Raw genomic sequence first — 16,017 nt, 5'->3', positions numbered from 1 at the left:
CATTATTTGTGACTCCTTTGTCAGCGTTTGTGACGGGTGGCCTTGGAATTCTGCACATGAAGAGCTTTCTTTCCAAAATGAGATATATTCATTTCAGAATGTTTTTGGAAATTAACATTTTTGTATTGGGCATTCCATTGAACTGCATTGCAAAATGCATTTTTATAGAGGTTTAATGAGTATGTTCTCAAAACATTTGAGTGGCATTAATTCACACATCGATGACTGACTTCTTAACAGTCAATTGCAATATTGAAATGCAAAAAGTCTAAAATGGTGGCTCTCATTTTGGAAAGCAGCTCTCAATGTTAAAAGTGGGTCAGGCCAGGTGGCCAGGGTCCCTTGTGGAATTGCCCCTGTACACCTGTATTAGCCAATGATTTATATATATATATTGATTTCTGTAATGATCATGGTAATCTTAATTTGAAATTAAATGGAATATTGAAGGGTACATTGTCCATGCAGAACCAGGTTTGAGTCCGGCGTAGGTCATTTCCAAACCCTACCACATCTCTCCTAACCATTTCCATTTCTCTGTACTGTCCAACCAAAAGAAGGCAAAAGCCCATAAAGTCTTAACATAATTAAAATATTGATGTTTTTTACATGTAAAAAAACCCCCATGGCCCTCACCAAGGGTTCCCTGGTAATTTTGGTTCAGATGATCCACAACTGAATGTGGAGCTTTGTAATGTATTGAAATGGTTCTAAAATAACTTGACCACTGCTGCCATCTGCTGGATCCCTTCCAGTGTTGCTCTCTGGACAATCGATACAGTACACATCCTACTCTCTGTATTAGTACAAAAGTGTATTAAGTGTGCACATCTTGTATGCATTTATTCAACCATTGCCAACTGGTTAAAACCTCCTTACAGCATGATGAATAACTCAATTATCAACCCTGTCATTAACCCTGTAAGGCATCCCTGTCATGTACATACTGTACTTTACATGTCACAAGCTGATCTGGGATGGGGAAAATGTTTGTATATACAGTTATACTGAAAATAATAGCAGTGTCTTTACAAAACGGTGTGTAAGACCAGGCCTTCTCGCCCAACATCAGTATGTGACCTCACCAATAGACTTTTGGAAGAATAGTAAAAAAAATCCTATAAACACTCAACTTTGTGGACAACCTTCCCAGATGAGATGAATCTGTAGAAGCTGCAAAAGGTGGACCTATATAGCATTGCACCAGGAGGGTTAGGAATGGGGTGGCAGATAAGTTCATAGTGACTGAGTCAAGGCAGTTGAGAGAATACTTTTGGTAAGATAGTGAAGTATCACATACACTGTATGTCAGTTATGCCATTCCTGCTAATTGTATCTAGATGTAGACTTTAGTAATCTTGGGTTTCCAAGACCCTTGTTTTAGGTATCCAATTTAAGAATGAGTGACCATATGAATCTGCCTTTTTTTTTCTTGGAATGGCTTTGAGGGCCACATGAAATGGCTGAGTGGGCCGCATGTGGCCCCCGGGCCTGAATTTGCCCACGTCTGACATAGAGAGTAGATGAACATGACTTAAACATTGGATATAATTTCATGAGAAATGACTTGAAGTTACAGAAATTAGTTTTAAATCCAGTTTTTATTACTTTGTACAAATGGCATGAGAACAAATAATACAGACTCGGCCCATCACAACACCCCCAGTGCACTACAAAGAACAATGTGTGCGTGTGTTTTTTCAAACATCAAAAATCTACTGTTCCTGGTGAAATAACTTGTTCATTTTTTTAATCTTGCAGCATAGAAATTGTGTCTCGAGACTATATACAAAAGTTACAGAATAGAAACAGAGGACAGAAAATGGCACAGATTAGGAAAGACATAAATAGAAAGATGGAAAATGACCTACAGACATGTAGGAACTGTCAGAGTGAAGAGTCACTCCTTGAAAACATCAGCAATTATACGAGCACACACACTCGTGTGAAAGTAACACACCTGTACAGATAACTACAAATGAGCCTGAACAGCAACTCCACACCTGGTTTGCCAAACATCCATAAGCATCCATCTTCTGATATGTCCTGAGAAAGCACAGCCTATTACATCGCTAACCACAAAAACGTGCTCGGATGTTAATCTTGAGATAAACAGACATGGGTAGAGAGGCACCAATGATGCAGCAGACTGGTGTCTCCTGTAACAGTGTTCCAGAATGCATTTCTACCCAAAAGCCTCCTATCTCCATAACAGCTTGGCAAAGTCAATTCTATTGTAATTACCCAGGATGATGATGGCAGATGCTGTAACAGGCAGTGGTCCAGGTAAGACGCGAGAGGATTTGAGAGCATGAGAAAGCACTGACGGGGCCGTCATAACCGGTACACCTGCTGAGTGAGTTAAGAGCAATGCACAAGTCCTGCAGAGGCAGTGTGGTTACAGAAGTGTGCCTGTGTGTGTCTGTGTCTCTCTCTCTCTCTCACACGCACACACAAAGATGCAAACTGCCTCCGACTGCTGCCTGCGGCCCACCAAAGGTCTGCCTTTACCAGTAGAAGGATCGCGTGAGGAAGCTGGCGGCGGTGTTGAGCCAACTGCCACTGGGGTCTTCCTTGGCGCCGGAGCGGGACACGGCGCGGCCCAGGTCCTTCTCTGGGCTCTCGTCCTCAGGGAGGTAGTCGGGCAGGTGGGAGTTCTCCTGGATGGTGGAGCCGGACACGCTGAGAGGGATCAACACCTGGTGGACAAATAAACGGAAATGGGAAACGGTTTTTTGGGATGATGATTATTATGTTATTGTTACGCGGTCCTGTTGTGCCGCCAGTTAATTTCTGTGCCTTCCACTAATTGATGCCTTGTTTGCGCGTTGCGCTCTGCTTCATTTTGATGTGAGTGTATGCAGGTGTGCCCATGAGAAGACGCACGCTCATTGGCCGAGCCATGGACGAGCGCTCGGATAAAGCCTCCAACCTCTCCAGACTCCAGTCTCTCTCTCTGCTCTCTCATGCTGCGTCGCTTTGTGAAGCTCTTGACAAAATTATTTCTTTACCTTTAGTCTTAAAAATCATTCTTGTCTTTTATTTTTAGGTAACTTGACTTTTTTGTAAACGGTGGTGGGTGGTGATTATTTTCTTTAACATTTGAGCACGACATAGGCATTAGTTAAGGAGATAGGTAAGTTCACCGGAAGATTCACGTGTTTTTATTTCGAGGAGGTAAGGTAGATTTTGGACTTTTCAGTTAGGCTTTATAATAGGGTTTTTATTTTCCTCCTTTTTGACCGTGACATCTTTTTCTGTTCTTGACCAGGCGTTCGACGCCGTTTTTGTTTCTCCTTGACGTCGTGAAAATAATAAATCACCAAAGTTTCCCCCAAACTGTTGTCCTGGTACCTTTATGTTCATACCCATATTTTTTATTTGAAATGGGTTTGTAACATAAATGGGGGCTCGTCCGGGAGTGAATTGATTAATTGCTAATTCATTAATGTGATTTTTAATTAATCACATTTTTCCCCGAATCGCATAGGTCCGATTTTTTTTCGAGATTGTGCTGTAAGCGCTCCACTATGGGTGCGTTCTCCTTTTCTCCTCTGTCGGTCCTGTGTTCTTTGATAGCCAGGTTTTGATGGGTAATACGTAAGGGTTAACGTTCGGCGAGAAGGTCGCTACCGTGGAATAGCAGCACGACAGAGAGAATCTTTAGACCCCGACGCGGAGCGGAGGGGTCTTGTTCTCTCTGAAGTGCTGCTATTCCACAAAGCGACCGACTCGCCGAAAGTTAACCCGCTTATTATATGGATATACTTAAATGATTCACACATGGCGGGGACATTTCTTTAGGTCTATTTAATGTTAAGATTGTTGCTGCGCAAAACAAAACAGTGCCGTTGTGGAACACCGCTAGGCAACAGGTAGCCAGGACAACAGGTGTTGTCTATCACAGCAGCTGATTAGAGTGACAAAAGACCGGACCAGCCAGTGGCTTTAGCAGTGAACGTCTTGTTGCCATTGACAGCGGTAGCCAGGACAACGCTGTCTATCACAGCAGCTGATTAGAGTCTTGTTGAAAAGTCGCTTTAGCAGTGAAAAGTCTTGTTGCCATTGACAGCGGTCTGTTATAGACCAACCCGTCCGTTATCGAAAAATAACAGACGTCCGAACGTTGGGGAGCCCCGTTGAAATGAATGGAGCATTCGACAGATGACGTCACAACCATATAATAATTATTAATAATTTTGCCATCAGCTTCTTTTCTTCCCCCCTCTCACAAATGTTTGACCTCGACGAGTTTATCAAAGAGCCCACTCAGGAGGGCTTGCTTAGCATAACTCGTGACTAATTATTGCGCGTTGCTGGTCATTACAAAGTAGAGGTACGTGGCGGCATACTTAAAACCGAATTACAGGTGCAGCTCATTGAGGCACTGCATAGCAGCGGTGTATTTGGCGAAGTAGATAAGGTGCTTCCCGAACTCCCGGCCACTCCCACGAAAAGCTCGCTTGACTGGAAGCGCTTAGCTCTTAGGGAAAAGGAACTGGAGTGGGAACAAACTAAACTTCGTGAACAAAGAGAGCATGAAAGAGAGCAGCTTGAGCACGAGCTCCGTGTTAAACAGATGGAACACGAACATGCGCTAAAATTAAAGGAACTGGATATTTGCAGTCGACAGGCTGGTGTTCCAGCCCAGTCTGACTTTGACGTAGCTCGCAATATTAGAGTTGTCCCGCCGTTCAATGAAAAAGAGGTTGACAAATTCTTTAGTCATTTTGAGCGTGTAGCCACAACTTGAAAATGGCCAGCTGAAGCGTGGATGATGGTCTTGCAGTGTGTTTTCACTGGTAAGGCACAGGAGGCTTATTCTTCCTTGCCGCTTACAGATGCCTCTAATTACGAGAAGGTGAAGAAGGCGGTACTACAAATTTACTCTCTAGTCCCCGAGGCCTACAGGCAAAAATACAGATCGTATCAAAAAACGGACTCGTTAACTTATGTGGAGTTTGTTAGAGAGAAGGAGCTTCTTTACGACCGTTGGTTACAAGCTGAGAAGGTTACCACTTTTAACGAGTTGCGCAACCTAATGATCGTGGAGGATTTCACTAACAACTTGCCACAGGGCGTCGCTACCCACTTAAGCGAGCACAAAAAGTTAACACCGTCCCAAGCCGCCGAGTTGGCTGATGAGCAGGGTTTAAATTGGGGCGGAGCCCTTCGGAGCGCAGCTCCGCCTCCTCACCTCGGAGGGACAGCCAAACGGAGCTGCGCTCCTGCTGCCCCACCCTCAGTGTAATCACAGTTCATAGGCCTATATTTTCACCTCTTCTTGAAATATCATATTTTTATGAAAGTTTTATAATGATAGCAACATAAAATAAGATTAAGGGACTCCCGCATTATTTCAGTTATTATGCATCTGCATTCTGCACATGCGCTGCGAGACACCACAATTTGAGTTTGTAGCAAAGTTGCAACTTTGCAACAGTTGAGCGGTCCGGAGCGCTTGCTCTTTCTCATAGCTAGAACTAGCCTACTCCGCTTCGAGTTGTCACTACTTCAAGCCTGTCCTCCATGCCTTCATGTTCAATGTGCAAAGTTAGTAGGCTAGATACAATGCCTTTTACAAAACGGAGGTAAGCTGTCATTTCATTTGATATCGGCTAGCTTTCAGGCAAAGTTAACCAAACAGTCATGCAGAATAGCGTGGTGTCTGCCTACTTTAACAGCAGTTTGTTAATGGGGGAAATCAACATCAAGTTTGGGATTTCCGTCCATTGTTCTGTCAGAATGTGTAGCCATTTGGTTGCAGGTTACTTTTATGTGGGCTTAAACATGCCAGGAACGTATTAAAAGTTTTTAGACCGTAAGCAAATGACAGGGATTCCTGCGTGTCCATCCTAGCTGTGCGTGTAGAGCAGTGCACCGTCTCTCTCGCGCTAGAATTGCAGCAATCTATTGCCGCCTTTTGCCAGATATTGCTTTGCAAAAAAAACATTTACTTAATGCGACTGAAGTGTAATTAAAACATATGCACGGAGCGAGATAGCTGAACTAACTAAACTACTGAAATAAGAACGCCCATATAATCAGTCAGCCAAAGGGGCAATCTGTAAAGAAAAGACGTGTCCGAGTGAGAAGATTCTCTGCAGACTCTTTTAACTTTGTTACTTATTAGGCATAAAACGTCCCATGACATTATTAAGAGAATTAAAGAAATAAATTAGGAGAATTAAAATCAATCATATGATATTTTAAAACAAATTGTTATTCACATCAATAATATGAGTTCTTAATAGTCTTAGGTCTACACCTTTGTAGCTTGATGGTGCAGTGATGGTGGTCAGAATTAAAACGGTTTTGCCCCTGTACTGACAGTCCAATAGCATACTGTTGCCAACTGACAGGAGAGAATATTAAAAAGTAGGCTACATAAATGCATCAGGTGTGATACTGGTCTAACTGTTCCTATTTTTTAGCAACCTAATACAGTGAAGAGGGAATGAGGGTACCTTGCTGTTTTTCTCATAACTGAGTAATACATTGATTTATGTATGATATTAATTATGGGCAATAACTTCATAGAATACATGTATTTGCCTGATGGGGCGATGTTTAACTTTTTTTTTTAAAAAAGCTATTTTGACCGAGAGTGAAGGGCTCCCCCACCTCCCAAAAGCCAATTTAAACACTGCTGATGAGTATGTGCTTGCTCACAAACGCGACTTCACAGCCAAAAGTGGAAAATCAAGCGGATTTGTTAAAGGCCCGGTGTCTAGCCGTACTCGCACTCCTTCTCCGCCACAGGACAAGTTTAAGCGCAGATCATCATCTAAAAACCCAGTTCCGACATGTCTCCACTGTAAGAGAAAGGGCCATGTAATGGCAGACTGTTACAGATACAAGCGTAAAGACCAAACTAATCCCGCAAATCCGGTTAAAACCGAAACAGGTCTCTGTGTTTCCAATCTTAAAATGGACGAGATTAAGCAGTCAAAATTAAAGACTGAGAAACCTATAACAAATAGGTCCTTTGCGCCTTTTATCTTGGATGGCACTGTCGCTCTACCTGGGGTGCCTGGCGAGCCTACACTCTAAAAAGAGCTGGGTTATTACTTTGACTAAACCCCTGGGTCAATTGCTTTTCTATGAAAAATGGGTTAAATATAACCCATATTGGGTCATTTTCCGTACCCATTACCTGGGTTATTCGCTAGACCCACATCAGCACCCAGGCCCTGGGTCATTTCAACCCTGTAATCTAAGTTATCTTGTCAAGATATTTGAATTTTGAATTTTACCGCCCGGTCGCCATTGCCAAAACGGCTACCAGTAGACGTCCAGAAGAAAGGACACCGGATGGCATGTGAAAGCATTGTTTCGGTAAGTGTGCGCCTTTTATTACATATAAACTTGCCATATTGCTTTTCGCGGTGTAAATATGCGTCAGCCGTGAGTTCCTGTTTGTGGCGAGTATAAGGCACATTTCATAGAAAGCTACACCCATTTCGTATAGGAGGAAACGGTAACTACTCTTTTAAGGGCAAGGAGCAAATGAATAAGCACTTTGTCATAACTGCAGCGGTTTGCTATCCTGTGGTGGATTTGGGAATATATTTGCTACATTTCATTGGAAAGTAGTATGTTCGTCCAGCCTTCGTCCAGGTTCTGTCAGTTAGCTAATAACCAAGACACTACGGTAAGTCATAATGTTAGCCCCTCTGGGATTCATTTGGTTGCTATTTCGCATAGCTTATAACGGCTGGTTGGCTGTCAGTGGTTGGGCAGATTCTTTTTAGGTAGAGGGCTAAGTGTGTCTACTCAACGATAAATTGAGGTTCAGTACACAGTGAGGCGATATACTTTCTATACGGGCTGTGATACTACTAGCCTAATGCAGGACGCAACTGACACAAATCTGAGAAATTAGCTAACTATATCTAGCCGCTACCTGGCTCCACTCGACCTAGAATTCAGTTCATAACGACAGCATTTTCGTTTGGGGTCCGCAAGCTGGCATCTGGAGACTGTCTTCGGTTTCCACAAGTGTCATGTTAGTTCTACATACTGTAGGGGAGTCGACGGGCTTTCTTCTTTTTCTGTGTCAACTAGAACTAGTTTTATGAGAGCAAGTGCTTGTGTTGTGTGACTTCTCCTGACTCCTGCGATGTTCTTCCGAGCTCAGCTCACTGCGACTTGCACCTTTCACAAGTCCGAACTCTGATAAAGGCAGAGGGAGGGATAGCTCGCGCATGAAATATTACCGGTATGTTTAGGTGGTAAGTCGTATCGTGTGTTCGGGCAGCTTGCCTGTGCAAGAAAATGTTGTCGCGACAATTGTTTATTGTTTGTGTGTCAACTGGCGTTTCTTATCTCGTATGTGCCTTGCTTGCTTGGTTAGTGTCGTAGCTCTACCACAGATTCTGTAAGAGACGTATAAGGGCTGTGGCTCTACTACGTAGCTGTTTGATAAATGCGGATGAAGGCTACGCGTGGAAAACTTGTTTACATTCACCAGTCGTTGTGTTCCAAAATTACGGAGGGAATAGTTATCCAATTTCTTTCATTCACGAGCAGGGATGTGTTGCTTTGTTGACGCTACAGGGAAGTTTCCTGGTTTAAAGAAAGTTGTGGCTATAGGCAACAGCTACTTCAACAAGCTTTGCATGAAATCGTGCGTGTGTAACTTAGTTCTAGTGTGAGTGTGTGATATTGTACTCTGCAGTATTTACGAAGAGACTGGTTGGTTTATAGTTTTGTTTATGTAAATGAAAAATGTAAAGTTGTGTGTAGTAGTGAGACAAAAGCCTTTCATACATTTATTTAAGGTTGTCTGTTGTCTGTTTGAAGGTGTGTCTGCAAAGCTCTGAAACGTTTTGTCATTTTTGTCTCTTCTGCTCTGGATAAGGTGGACTTCTCTCCTCTGACCTGTTACCAAGACAGCTGGGTGTGTAGGAAACTGGAACTAAGTCACTGAAGAAGTAAACCGATGAAAACCGATTTGGATTGTCTGAGAGATGTAAGTCAGTGAGTTCAGGATAAATGTGTATCAACTGTATTGTAGGCTTATTACTTGAACAATAAAATCACAACAACTGCTTATTTTTCAGCTGTAGGACACAAGTAAGAGGAGAAGAATGCTGCTCAGCTGGGTCGGCGTCGGCCACACTACTTATTCAAGAAGCCCTTGGATATCATCGGCATGTATGAAGTAAGTTTTTAATGTCATGCACAACAGCAGGCGTGAATGCGCTTGCACACGCGTGCGCGCACACACACACACACACACACACACAAACAAACAATGAGAGCTGGCCTGATATTGTTCTTTGATGCTGTGAATGTGTATGGAATGACTACTGTCTGGTGTCACTTCAGACAATTTTGCTACGGTTTACTGTATGTTCTGTCTATCTGTCTGCCAAACTCTCTAACTTGTTGTCTGTCTTTTTGTCTTCCTCTTTGGGCACCGGCAGGCACAGTCATTCCGGTAGTCCGTTCCTCGATGGACGTGATGACCTGGCACCAAAACCGCTTAAAGTGTATGGAGCCGTGTCTGCATCGAGGAAAGAACGCGGCACTGAAATGTGAGTGTATGATCCAAGAATTGTAAACATGTGTACCAGTTGTACTATATATTTCAAAGTAAAATCCCAATTACTCATAGTTCTTTTTCTGCTGTAGGACAAGAGGACTACTGCTCTACTGGGTCTGTGACACTACTTATCCGAGGAGTCCTCAAACATCAGGATGTAGGAAGTAAGATTTTTTTATGTCATGCATAAAAGCCCATGCGTGCACACACACACACACCACACATATGCTCATACACACACACACCACACATATGCTCATACACACATGCGGACACATGCGCATGCACAGCCCCACTCTACACCACACACAGATAAACACACACAACCTTAAAGGGACACTGTGTGAGATTTTTAGTTGTTTATTTCCAGAATTCATGCTGCCCATTCACTTATGTTACCTTTTTCATTAATGCTTACCACCACCATCAAATTCTAAGCATTCATTATGACTTGAAAAATTGCACTTTTCATACATGAAAAGGGGGATCTTCTCCATGGTCCGCCATTTTGAATTTCCAAAAATAGCCATTTTTAGCTGCAAAAATGACTACTTGGACCATGCTAGAAAATATTTGTTTATTACTTAGTAAACTTTCATGCAAAGATCAAATTTGGCAATAGTCAGCCCAGTTTCAACGAGCAGCATAGTTGCAGTACCTTTTTTGACCATTTCCTGCACAGTGTCCCTTTAAAGGAAAATCCCTACTAGTTTCAACATCCAATTACATTGTTCTCACTACCACTGGCTTGTCAGGACCCAACAACGCAGTTCAGGATAAATGTGTATGTCAGCTGTATTGTAGGCCTATTACTTTAACAATAAAATCACAATAACTGCTTATTTTTTGGCTGTAGGACACAAGTAAAAGGAGAAGAATGCTGTTCAGCTGGGTCGGCGGCCACACTACTTATTCAAGAAGCTCTTGGATATCATCGGCATGTATGAAGTAAGTTTTTTTTATATCAATGCACAACAGCAGGCGTTAATGCACACACACACTCACACACACACACAATGAGGCCTGATATTGTTCTTTGGTTCTGTGAATGTGTATGGAATGCCTACTGTGTGGTGTCACTTAAGACAATTTTGCTACGGTTTACTGTATGTTCTGTCTATTTGTTTGCCAAACTCTCAAACTTGTTGTCTTTTTTTTTGTCTTCCTCTTTGGGCACCGGTAGGCACAGTCATTCCGGTGCAGTCAAGTCAGAAATAACATTTTATATTATATAAAATATAAATATAATATATAATAATAATATATAATATATAAAATATATAATATACCAGTGTGTGTGTGTGTGTGTGTATATATATATACACACACACACACTACAGCACTAACCAAAATAATAAGTGATCTTAGGCTCAGCACTGCCGCAAACAAAGTTTCAGCACTTATCCTCCTCGACCTCAGTGCCGCCTTTGACACGATAGACCACAACATACTAATTGACCGCCTTGAATCTTGGGTAGGCTTGTCCGGTCACATCTTAGAGTGGTTCAAAACATATATTACAGGAAGGCAGTTTTTTGTCACCATCGGAGAATACGTCTCAAACAAGTATGATGTGCCTTTTGGAGTTGCTCAGGGTAGTTGCTTGGGCCCTCTCCTCTTCTCTCTATATATGTTGCCCCTGGGCTCCATCATCAGAGAGCACAATGTTGATTTTCATAGCTATGCCAATGATACACAATTATACATCTCTGTCGAGCCTAGCCAAACCACTGACATTCATGACTTGACTAAATGCATGTCTGCCATCACAGATTGGATGAACAGTAACTTCCTAAAATTAAATGAGGATAAAACCGAAGTGTTGCTCATTGGGCCTAAGAAAAAAACGTGCAAAACTCCACTCAAGCCTAGGTGACCTAAGCATACACATTAAAGATAAGGTTACTAGCCTAGGTGTGGTCATAGACTCGGATTTGAGCTTTGAGCCTCACATCAACAAGATAACAAAATCTGCTTTTTTCCATCTTAGAAATGTCAACAAAGTGCGCGGCTTGGCCCCCCGACAAGACGCTGAGAAACTTATTCATGCCTTTTTCACCAGTAGGATAGACTACTGCAATGCTCTCTTCTCTGGTCTCCCAAAAAAATTAATTGACAAATTGCAACTCATTCAAAATTCTGCGGCAAGAATCCTAACAAGAACCAGAATGAGAGAGCACATCTCTCCTGTCTTGGCAGACCTGCACTGGTTACCTGTCTCATACAGAATCGACTTTAAGATTCTGCTCACAGTATTTAAAGCATTAAATGGACTTGCCCCTAGTTATATCTCAGACATGCTCTCTTTTTATGCCCCTGCTCACGCTCTCAGGTCCACTGATGCCAAGCTGCTAAGGACCCCCACCCCCCCGCAGAAGAAGATCGGCGACGCCGCGTTTGCCTGCTATGCGCCCAAGAGATGGAACGCCCTCCCCATCGAGATCCGATCAGCCACCTCCGTCGACTCCTTCAAGAAGCAGCTGAAGACCCACCTCTTCATCCTTGCCAACTCCTAGCTGCCAAGGCGTCATAGTGTCCCAGCTGCCGCAGCGCCCTTACTACTCGCAACCAGCCCTGGCAGGGGGCTCCCCTAGGTGGCCGCTGGTCTCTGCCTGAGGTTTCTTCCTGACTATAGGGGGTCTTTTTTCTCAGACCTCACTCAGCTTTTTTTCCCCCCTTACAAACTATGAATCAAGCGAAAGGGAGTTTTTCCTCACCCCTGATGCCACCAGGGGCCGCACCTGAGCGCCCAATCTCTGTGTGACTATCTATGACTTATGATAGGCCCAGCCACTATGGACCTTACACATCTAAGAATCCTGGTCCTAACCTACGTTGACCTTATGACTCTACATTCTCTGTCTATCTCTTCTTCCTCTGCCTTCCTGCTATATACGTGTATATATATATATATATATATATATATATATATACAGTATATCACGAAAGTGAATACACCCCTCACAGTTTTGCAGATTTTTGAGTATATCTTTTCATAGGAAAGCATTACAGAAATGTAACTTTGACACAATGATAAGTGACCTTTTAACAACATATTTAACCGCTTAAATTTCTTGTTCACTCAGAAAAAAACTAAATACAGCCATTAATGTTTGAACATGTACTCACAAAAGTGAGTACACCCCAGATTAAAATCCGGTAGAGAAGGGGCTATGTTGGCTCGAATCGTCTCGAAATGAAAAGGGATGACAAGGGAGGTCATCAGTGTGCGTTTCAATCTTTCTTTGCATTGAACTTTTAAATTTTGAGTCTGCATCTGGCTTAAATAGATTGGTGTGAGATTTGAATGCAATCCTATGGAGAATATCATGATCTGCTTCAGTAGTCCTTTTAACCCCTTTTAGCAGAGCCTATGTTTTAACTTTACTGTCACCAATATTGTAGTGACTGAGTTTTAACCTGTTACTTAAGGCTCTTGGTAATGTCGTAGCAATGTTGCTGTGATGTAGTTGAGTCTTTTCGGTCATGAGTGATCAGTCTTGCTGATAACCCATCTTTGCATAGAGGCTACAAAGATGCATGTAAATTCAATTAAGGTTTTATTGCTTCAATGCTATGATGTGTTAATGCTACACTGCTGTGATTTGCATCTTTATAGTATACTTTTATGAAATGTATTGTTAATTATCTACATTGTTCAGCAATAAAAAAAGAGATCTGAAATATTATGCATTCTTGTATTTTGTTTTTTAAATTGATCTCAATTGTATTGGTAAACAATTCTGGTATATTTCACCTTAATGTACTAATGTAAAGTCATAATTGTTTTTTGTAAATCTCCTTGCAATTTAAATACCCAATATTGGGTTAAAGTATGAACCCAACAAAGAAGTCAATATGACCCAATAATGTGGTAGTAGGTCTGACCCATTTCATGGGTTCTTTTAACACACCAATTTGGTCAGAATGACCCATGAGAAATGACCCAATCTTTAGAGAAATGACCCAATCTGAGGGTTAAAATATTTTAACCCAGGCAAAGGGTAGGCCCAATACTGAACCAGGGCCTGGGTCAGAAAATAACCCAATTTGGGTTGTTTTTGACCCAGCCTTTTTAAGAGTGTAGGCCTATCAAAATATTGCGTGACACTGGAGCTTCGCAAAGCTTCGTATTGCAAGACGTGTTACCTTTTTGCGACAGTACACTAACAGGAGATAGCATCCTCGTTAGGGGAATTGAAATGGGCTACATTAATGTACCTTTACACAAGGTCGCTCTCTCGTCCGAACTAATCACTGGGAATGTCGTTGTGGGAGTGCGCCCCAGTCTCCCCGTTGATGGTGTAGCCATGCTACTTGGAAACGACTTAGCCGGTGGAAAAGTTTTCCCGTGCCCAATTGTGTCTCCTAAATCTTCAGGTGATAATGATGAAATGTCCGCGGATTACCCTGACGTTTTTTCATCCAGTGTTGTGACACGCGTCATGGCGCAGCGCGTAAAAGTTGATAATCCAGATGACGTGGTTGATCTCAGTAACACCTTCATTGTGCATCCGTCGGCTGATGGTGTCCAGTTGCCTTGCGTTTCTCCTTCGGTCTCGGCTAAATTGCCTCTTAATCGCGAGCAACTTATAAAAGAGCAAAAAGATGACCCCTCTCTCTCTCCACTGTTCTCCGAGGCCATGTCAGACAGTGATATTGGTCAACAAGGATATTATGTACAGGATGGCGTTTTGATGCGCAAGTGGCGACCTTTGGATGCCCCTGCGCATGATACTTGGCATGTTGTGAATCAAATTGTCGTGCCAACCGCTTATAGAGACGAGATACTTAGTCTAGCTCATGATCACCACTTTGCGGGACATCTGGGTATCAAAAAGACTGCAGACCGAATAACAAATCATTTCTACTGGCCAGGAATTAAACGTGATATCGCAAAGTTCTGTATGAGCTGTCATCCGTGTCAAGTGGCAGGGAAACCGAACCAGGTCATTCCACCTGCCCCGTTGAAGCTGATCCCAGTGTCGTCGGAACCATTCGAGCACGTTATATTGGACTGCGCTGGCCCTCTGCCAAAAACCAAATCTGGAAACAAATATCTACTGACTATAATGTGTAGCTTAACGCGTTTCCCAGAGGCCGTTCCACTGAGAAAGATTACAGCACCCGTTATTGTGAAGGCGTTGCTGAACTTTTTTTCGATGTTCGGACTACCAAAACGGGTCCAAACGGACCAAGGAACCAATTTCATGTCCAGAGTGTTCAAACAGGTCATGCAACAGTTAGCAATTCAACATGTCACGTCGAGCAGTTACCACCCGCAGTCCCAAGGCGCACTCGAGCGTTTTCACCAAACACTCAAAACAATGTTGAAAACCTACTGCCTTGAATTTCAGCGTGATTGGGACGAGGGGGTTCCAATGGCTCTCTTTGCTATACGCGAAGTGGTCCAGGAAAGTTTGGGGTTTAGCCCTGCAGAACTTGTCTTTGGGCACACTGTGCGTGGGCCATTGAAAATACTGAAAGATGCATTGCTTACAGAATCTACTAACTACAATGACCTGAATGATTATGTGTCAAAGATGCGTTACAGGCTCCAGCGTGCATGTGAACTGGCCAAGGAAAACCTTGAAGTCGCTCAGGGGAAAATGAAGAAACGGTATGATCGAAAAGCTGTCTCTCGCCACTTCTCTCCTGGTGACAAGGTACTGGTTTTACTGCCTGTGATGGGCTCTGCTTTACAAGCGCGTTATGCGGGGCCCTACCAAGTGGAGCGTAGAGTAGGTGACCTGAATTATGTGATTGCCACTCCTGATCGCCGAAAAGCCACACGCTTGTGCCACGTTAACAGGTTGAAGCCCTATCGCACTAGACACACACACTCTGACACACACGCAGCCACCTGTAGTGACAGTGACGGTAAGCGGGAGCTGTCCAAGGCACCTAGTGCTGAAATTGCCGCTGTAGCTGTACCGCGCATTGCCACTGTCCTCTCTGATCCGCCTCCTGATGTACCTGGCCCTTCTGTTGAAGTCATTGAAGGGAGGCTTAAAAATTCCGAAATCATGAATGACCTATCCTCATATTTGTCTCACCTCTCCGAATCCGAGGCCACCGATTTAACGGCGCTGTTTGGTACACACGAATCCCTGTTTTCTGACATCCCTCGCTGTACAACCGCTATAGTGCATGACATTGAGGTTGAGAGTACGAAACCAATTCGGCAACACCCATACCGTGCAAACCCACTGAAGCGCGAAGTAATGAAACAAGAAGTTACGTTTATGCTGGAAAACAACATTGCTGAGACCAGCAGTAGCCCATGGAGTTCACCTTGCTTGTTAGTCCCAAAGCCTGACGGCACATTCAGGTTTTGCACTGACTTCAGGCGCGTTAACGCAGTGACTAAGCCAGACAGTTATCCGTTACCTCGCATGGATGACTGCGTTGACCGCCTTGGTATGACCAATCACAGCAAACTAGATCTCCTCAAGGGATATTGGCAA

General features: G+C 43.2%; 1 protein-coding gene and 1 long non-coding RNA gene across 4 annotated transcripts in view; one reads left to right on the top strand and one right to left on the bottom strand.

The window, feature by feature from the left end:
- Positions 1-1,582: 1,582 nt before the first annotated feature.
- armc1l (armadillo repeat containing 1, like) overlaps positions 1,583-16,017 on the bottom strand; it is a 42,290-nt gene continuing 27,855 nt past the window's right edge. The window contains exon 7 of the mRNA XM_063223133.1: positions 1,583-2,699. Coding sequence (XP_063079203.1) covers positions 2,508-2,699 — 192 coding nt within the window. The 3' untranslated portion in view covers positions 1,583-2,507. The remainder of the gene's footprint in view (positions 2,700-16,017) is intronic.
- LOC134469098 (uncharacterized) lies at positions 7,294-9,506 on the top strand. Of its 3 annotated transcripts, none has more exons than XR_010038932.1 (4): positions 7,294-7,338; positions 8,864-8,974; positions 9,066-9,166; positions 9,432-9,506. It is a non-coding gene; the product is annotated as an uncharacterized LOC134469098 (long non-coding RNA). The 3 variants fall into 3 exon arrangements; XR_010038933.1 differs by lacking the exon at positions 7,294-7,338 and adding an exon at positions 7,486-8,221; XR_010038931.1 differs by lacking the exon at positions 7,294-7,338 and having other exon boundaries at positions 8,232-8,974.

The sequence above is a fragment of the Engraulis encrasicolus genome, chromosome 18 (genome assembly GCF_034702125.1).
Source record: "Engraulis encrasicolus isolate BLACKSEA-1 chromosome 18, IST_EnEncr_1.0, whole genome shotgun sequence".
Taxonomy (NCBI): domain Eukaryota; kingdom Metazoa; phylum Chordata; class Actinopteri; order Clupeiformes; family Engraulidae; genus Engraulis; species Engraulis encrasicolus.
Note: the sequence above shows the minus strand (reverse complement) of the source record. Positions and strands in the feature narration are given on the sequence as shown.